Below are 7,277 nucleotides of genomic sequence, written 5' to 3' on the forward strand. Positions count from 1 at the left end.
ATTTTGATCACTGATGAACCACTGTGAAAGAGGATATTTTCTCCCCTACAAAGAACAGAAATAGGCACTTCACCCTTAACCATGGTACTGTTGTAGCCAACTTAAGCATTCTAAATGCATTGCCTAAAGTTGATATTCTGTGAACATAAATTCTAAAAGCAATTTGAGCAGTGTGAAATTTTTCATATATTGGTGTTAAAGGAGCAAGCATGCCACAAAAGAGCACCAAATTGGTATTTTAAAGAAATAAACACTTATAAGCTTTTAATCTTCTGTGACAGAAGAAACAAGTTTTATACCATCAGCTCTACCCCTCATTAACTGTACACAGATCACATTATAGAATTATAGAATTTTAGAGTTGGAAAGGTAGTTCTTTCTGTTTTATGTACATTTAAAGACTGGTTTAAATTAAAGGAAAAGAGGTATACAATGTAGCCTGTTTTTCTTGATGGGGGAAAAGCACGTACAGCTTTAGTTTTAAAACAGTACAGGGTGCGCATTTTAAATTTTGATGAAGAATGTTAAAAGGACAAGACAATTTTGTACAAAACCTCAATTTATTTCAAAGAAATTAAAAATATGTATTTTATATATATTTATATATAAACTTCTATTCCTCTATAAATATAGTTGATCTTGCAATAGTGAACAGAAAGAAATGCATACCAAATTCACATAGCTATGCATTTTAGGGTAAGGTTAAGTCATGGATAATATTTATGACAGGTGCTTATATAAAAAGAAGTTTGAAACAGTACAATTGGAAGAGCAGCAAGTCTGCTGCTATACAAAGGATTAAATATTAAAAGGTGTTTGCCAGTTAAAATTGACACATCTTGTATAAGCCTGTTAAGGAAATATGAGCCATAACAGTTCAGAGAGAACACAGACCAATCATACACAGGCTCTTTTAGCTTTACATATAAATTACTATATTGAAACATCAGGCTTGTAGATTCTTTGGGGTCTCACACCCTATCATTCAACTGAAATCTATTTTTCTTGGCGGCATAAATCACCATGCCTTTCATTCACCTACTAACAAGAAGGAATTAAAACCCACCAGTTATGAAGATATGTAGAAATGAAATGTCAGTGTTATAAATGCTATGAAAATCTGAATAATCCAAGCTGCAGAGATCTTTTACTGGGTTTATGCCCCCCCCCCTTCTTCTTGGTCATACTGAGTAGGTTTGTAAAAATCGACTCAATAGCGCTTTTCCTGATGGCTCTCTCCCAGCAAACTCATTAAACAGAACAAAAAAATCTATCAAAAGAGCAGGCTATTAAGAAATGGAGTGTCAAAATCACAATCAAAATGCACCACCTCATCCTCACTACAGATTAACAATTACAACCAATGGCCGTATTTCCATAGAAAGTAGAAGCTGCCTCTTGCAGGCTTAAAAAGCAGGCTGCCCATTCCATATATTAACAAAGTTAAGAGAAAAGTTAGCAGTTCTTTAAAATGGTCAGATGTGTGTAAAGGAGCAGCTGGTGAGAAAAATATCATTCCCAACCTTTCAATTTCATCCTTCTTAAAAACAGTTCACACCTTTAGGCAGAGCTTAGGAAACTTTCTCACCAAGAGTTTGGTGGTGGAGAGAGAGTTTTCTTAGGCAAGGGCTAGGCAATACAGTTGGGTAATAATAACATGCAGTTCCCTTTCCCATACTCCTCCCCAGGTGGGGTGGAACAGGTAAAACTGCTTGCTCCTTTATTCCTTCAGGTCATGCTGAGCAGAGATGGGAGTTAAGGCTTTTCCACTCCCTGTCTGTATTTGTCTTGCAGCGCAGATCAAGTCAGCCATGCAGCCTACCCAGACAATTTTCCTGAAACCATTAATTCTACTGGTATCAGTGGGGCAATTTATAACATATGTCAAATTATGAATCAGTTATCCTTAATCCTAGACCTAAGCAGCTTGACACACAACTATTACCATGACGTGTGGGAGGTGAGAAAAGGAAAGCTATTGGGCTCATTTTGGTTCCTATGATATCAGCTTTGCAAATAAAATAAAGAAGAACATTGGTTTTCTTTCTCCTTCAGAGAGAGAAAGAGAGAGGGGGGGGAAGGCTGCAAACTGGTTAAAAAAGTTCTAAATAATTACAAAAGTGAGAACTTTGCAATTTAAATACAAATATACTTACAAAATCTTACAGAGGCTATTTACAACCTCAGATCCACATTCCCAACTTTACAGTAAAATTTAGTCCAGTAGAAGACAAGAGGCAAGGGGAATAGGGTCTGTTTCTCCACCAGCACCAACCTCTTTACATCCAGTCCCCTGTGGGCTGGAGAGAAAAGTCATGAGACTTTGGACAGCACCTATGTGACCACTTTCTCTCCTTTACTTTCTGGCTGGGACTGTGAGCAGAGAGGAAGTTCCTTTGCCAGGTGTCTCTGGTTGGTGTGGGAGCTTCACACTGTAGTTTCCCCTTGCTTACTGTTGGTGAGTCTGCTATAGAACTTCCTCCAGGAATTGAGTGTTTTCCCAGACCAGATCCAAAAGCCAGAAGTGATGCCTACAATTAAAGTCATGAGATACTTGATCATAAAGACGGTGAAGTCAGGACTCATGGGCGGATGGTGGTGGTTACTGGGGCAAGGGATGGCATAGCTCTTGCAGCTTTGAGCAAACCAACTCCTTTCCCACTGTTCCCTAAATGCTTGCTCGTAAAAATAGCAGGCAATGACTATGGTAGCAGGCACTGTGTACAGGACGCTGAAGATCCCTATCCTAACCATCAGCTTTTCCAGCTTCTCTGTCTTGGTACCGTCGTGTTTCATGATGGTCCGAATTCTGAAAAGGGAGACAAATCCAGCCAGGAGGAAAGAAGTGCCAATGAACAAGTAAACAAACAAAGGAGCCAGCACAAAGCCCCGCAGGGCATCCACATTGTTGATGCCCACAAAGCAGACGCCACTCAGCACATCCCCATCCACCTGCCCCAGAGCCAAGATGGTGATGGTTTTGATAGCGGGCACAGCCCAAGCAGCCAGGTGGAAGTACTGGGAGTTGGCCTCGATGGCTTCATGGCCCCACTTCATGCCAGCCGCCAGGAACCAGGTGAGGGAGAGGATCACCCACCAGATGGAGCTGGCCATGCCAAAGAAGTAGAGCATCATGAAGAGGATGGTGCACCCTTCGCGCTTCGTGCCCTGTGCCACCGTCCGCGAGCCATCGTCGGAGAAGCGCTCGTTGCACACCACCTTCTCCTCCAGCAGGAACCCTGCAATGTAGGCCACCGCCACCGCCGTGTAGCAGCCCGAGAGGAAGATGATGGGTCTCTCCGGGTAGCTGAAGCGCTTCATGTCCACCAGGTAGGTCAGCACGGTGAAGAGGGTGGAGGCGCAGCACAGCACCGACCAGATGCCAATCCAGGTGCGGGAGAAGCGCAGCTCCTCCTGCCCGAAGTACATGAGCCCGTAGGGGCGCCCAGACTCGCAGGGCGCCCCGCAATCCTTCTCGCCCAGGAAGCGGTAGTTGAGGTAGGAGGGCACCTTGAGCACCCGGGGGCAGGTGAACCTGCCCGCCCGCTCCGCCAGGTGGCTCCCTCCGCCCCCGCCTCCTGCCACGCCGCCGCCGCCGGGCCGCAGCTGCGGGTTGCTGGTCCAGAACTCGGGTCCCAGCGAGGGCGTGGGCGTGCCGCGCTCGGAGGTGTTTTGGCCCACGCAGAGCTCTTCGGCGCCGTGCACGGGGAACTTCTCGCAGCGCAGCGTGTCGGGCCACTGGAAGCCGAACTTGTTCATGAGCGCCTCGCAGCCCTGGCGCGCCCGCTCGCACAGGGAGCGGCAGGGCGGCAGCGCCTGCTCCAGCACGGTGCACACGGGCGCGTACATGGAGCACAGGAAGAACTTGAGCTCGGCCGAGCACTGCACCTTGACGAGCGGGTAGAACTGGTGCACCTCCAGGCCCGCGTCCTCCTGGTTAGTGTGGCCCAGCAAGTTGGGCATGATGGTCTGGTTGTACGCGATGTCCGTGCACAGGGGGATGGTGATGGGCTGGCAGTAGCCGTGGTCCGGTACCGAGATGCCCCGCTCGCCGTTGTACTGCTGCTGCTGCCCCAGAGCGGGAAGCATCGGCGCCTCCGTGCACAGCAGCAGTAGCAGCAGCAGCGGCGGGGAGAGAGCGCCGGCCCGGCTGCCCCTCTCCGCCTCGGCCCCGCTGCAAACTTGCCGAGTCCACTTCTCTGCCATACTTCGCCGGGTCCTCTGGCTGCTGCTCCTGCCGCCGCCGCCTCCCTGTCCAGGTCCCTCCTGCTGCTGCTTCTACCGCCGCCTTTCACCTCCTCTCCTGCCAGGTCAAACTTGAGCCTCCTGCAGGGGAGGCTGCAAGGAAGAGGAGGACGGCGAGGGCCACCCCGCGAGCACGTCCCTCCGCCGCGCCGCCAGCGCGCTCTGCGCTCTCTCTCTCTCGCCTGCCAGGCAGAGCGCGCCAGCTCCAGCTCTTGCTGCTGCTGCTGCTGCTGCTACCGCCGCCTTTTCTTCTTCTTTCTCCGCCACCGCTGCCGCCTGACCATTTGTGGCAATCCCTCAAGCCCTCTCTCCCTCGAACCGGTTTCCAGGCGCCCCGCAGTCTGCCTTTCACCAGAAGGGAGGAGCCTTGAAACCGACGCCTAAGTTTTCCCTGCGTCAGGGACCGTCGCCCAACATCACTCCCCGCTCCCAAGCGCAGGAGGAGGCGGAGGTCGTCCGATACGGTTTCTCTCTCTCCGCCCTCCCTCCCGCCTCGCTCCTCCTCCAACTTCTCCTCCAGGACACGAGGGGGAGGGGGGAGGAGGCCAGGCTTGGTGGGTTTTGCCTTAAAAAGAAGAATAGACCCATATGCTGTGTGAGCAGCTAATGAATAGGAGGGAGCAGACAATTGCTTTTTTCCCCTTTCTACGCCTAAAAATTCGGTGGTTCGCATTTTAATAAAATGCAAAAAGGGGGGCAGGAGAAGACTTAAGGCAAGGACGTATGTTTGTGAATTAGAGCAAAGTTTTAGAGCATCGCAACTTGGAGGTAGACGCTCGTTTGCTGAGCAGCTTTCAATAAAACAAAAAACGACAAAACCCTCAACCACCAAAAACTCTTCACTTGAAATGATTGTAACCTGACGCAGGGAAGTCTTTACAGGCGGCCTCTTGGCGCGCCTTACTCAGCGCTCTCTTCCCAGCCTCCCGCCCTTAAATACACTTGTAAAGTCGACATGAAACGATTATGTTTTTTTTTTTTAAAAAAATGAAGCAAACATTAAGTCAGTTTCTTCCCAGAAATTAACATTTAAAATGACAGCTGTTCCCTCCCTCCTTCCCTCCACCCATCCATCCATCCAAGAACTTACAAAACACATCATTGCTGGAGGGACTGATGTCAGGCTGGGAGGTAAAATTGGGCAAATATCTCAAAGGATTTGAAGACCAAACCAAAATAAAACCAAAATAAAAAACCAGGACCAACTTTTGTGGCCCATTACCTGGGTGGAATTGAGTGTGGCTGGCTTTCAAATAAACATGTGAACATGAGAAGAACCTTTATTCCAGTGGCCCATTTATTCCAGCCAGCAGTGAATCTACATTTTGGGGGCCTTGAAGCTTGAACTGTAACCAGGCCACTTCTCAACCAGCAACAAGGTCTGGGTAACCACTGTTATCTTCTTCAGTAGGGTTGTTCCATGACAGATCACCACTACTGACTCTCTAACTTTGGGATTGTTGAAATACAGTAAACAAACAAACAAAAAACGCCCCAGTTTGAATTGTTTGACACAAATTGTGGGTGTATTAATGTTGTATTAATGGGTGTATTAATGTTAAGCAATGAGGACTAAACGTTGAGCAATGAGGACTAAAATCACTTCTGGGGCCCCTCTGGGATTAAGGGTCCTGAACCTTAAGCTCATTAGTTTCATAGTAGATCTGCCCGAGTCCAGCATCTTGTTCTCACAGTGACCATACATACCTCTGGGATATCGGCAGCAAAACCTGAGCACAAGAGCGTTCTCCCCTCCTATGGTTCCTAGAAGTTGATATTCTGAAGCATTAGTAACTGGTCATTGGTAATGCTGCATTACCACCTCTGACTGTGGATGCAGAGCATAGATACCATGCCTCGTAGCCAGTGAAAGCCTTATCCTCCATGAATTTGTCCAATAGAGTAGTACTCTTTTAAAGCCATGCAAGCTGGTGGCCATCACTGCCTCGACTGGGAATGAGTCTCATAGTTTAACTCTGTGTTGAATCATTGCATAACTTCCCAAGCTACTCAAGGTACTCGGATTCCTTTTACTAGAGTTAGGTGGTGCTTTGCCCACTGAATAGTATCTTGCTCATGTTTGATCACTTCCAAGTGTGAGGTTAGGCAGAAACAGCAAAATAAATGCATAGCTGAAGGAGAGACAGAGATCTCACTGTGTTTGATCTGTCAGCCAAAAATTAGAGGTAGCTTTAGTTTCAAAAATACATCCCTCACCCACAAATAAGTGCAAGAATTGGGACTTGAGGCTAATGCAGCAGGTCTCTTGATAGCTGTAACGCTACAAGGAGGATAAATTGTCATTATGTTTAGCCACTAGGTGGCACTGGGCTTAGTTGTGTTTAGCTGGAATCAGGAGTTTCCTGTTGTTGTTCTTGTTAGAGACAATAGGAAGGTTCAGGCAATTCATGCCACCATTGCCCATGTGTACAGCAGCCATTCCCCTTTGTTGCCCTTGTGCTTAGCCAGCCTGTGAAGGGGCTTTGTAGGCAATGAGCTCTTCGACATAAGGAGGAATCCTGGGCCAATCAGGTGGCACCTTTGCAGTGGGGGAGGGGTACACATGTAGAGCCCCTTCACATTCAAACTGAACGTATAAACAAGTTGAATGAAGCCATGGCTTTTGCACATGGGGTGGGGCAAGCTAGCTTCAGCACATGTGTGGGGATCATCTGATGATTTCACTGGGTAAATGTGGCTGTAAGCCTGTTTACACACTCCCATTTGCGTTTCCACTGCTGTTGTGGGAAGCGGTATACACATAGCATTAGCTAGCTTCCTGACTGCTGGGTCCTCTGAGGTTTCCATGACAAGTTCAAACTTTTGGGATGGGAGGGAGGATGTGCCAGGGACAAAAGATGAACTCAGAATAACTGGTAGCAAAGAAGCTGGGCTGGGAACAAGTGTTCACACAATCAAGGATGTTTCCATACTAATGCTGATTCCTATGGAAGCAAGTAGTAGTAAGAATCTCTGTCACTTTCCCACCTTCCACCTCTCAGTACATAGATGTGTAATATCACTTTGTAAGC

General features: G+C 47.7%; 1 protein-coding gene across 1 annotated transcript; it reads right to left on the reverse strand.

Annotated features, from left to right (window-relative positions):
- Positions 1-541: 541 nt before the first annotated feature.
- Positions 542-4,984, reverse strand: FZD1 (frizzled class receptor 1). The gene has a single exon (XM_083577487.1). The coding sequence runs from the start codon at positions 4,204-4,206 to the stop codon at positions 2,428-2,430; it is 1,779 nt and encodes a 592-aa protein (XP_083433613.1). The 5' UTR covers positions 4,207-4,984; the 3' UTR covers positions 542-2,427.
- Positions 4,985-7,277: the final 2,293 nt, after the last annotated feature.

The sequence above is a fragment of the Podarcis filfolensis genome (genome assembly GCF_964270895.1).
Source record: "Podarcis filfolensis genome assembly, chromosome: 12".
Classification (NCBI taxonomy): Eukaryota; Metazoa; Chordata; class Lepidosauria; order Squamata; family Lacertidae; genus Podarcis; species Podarcis filfolensis.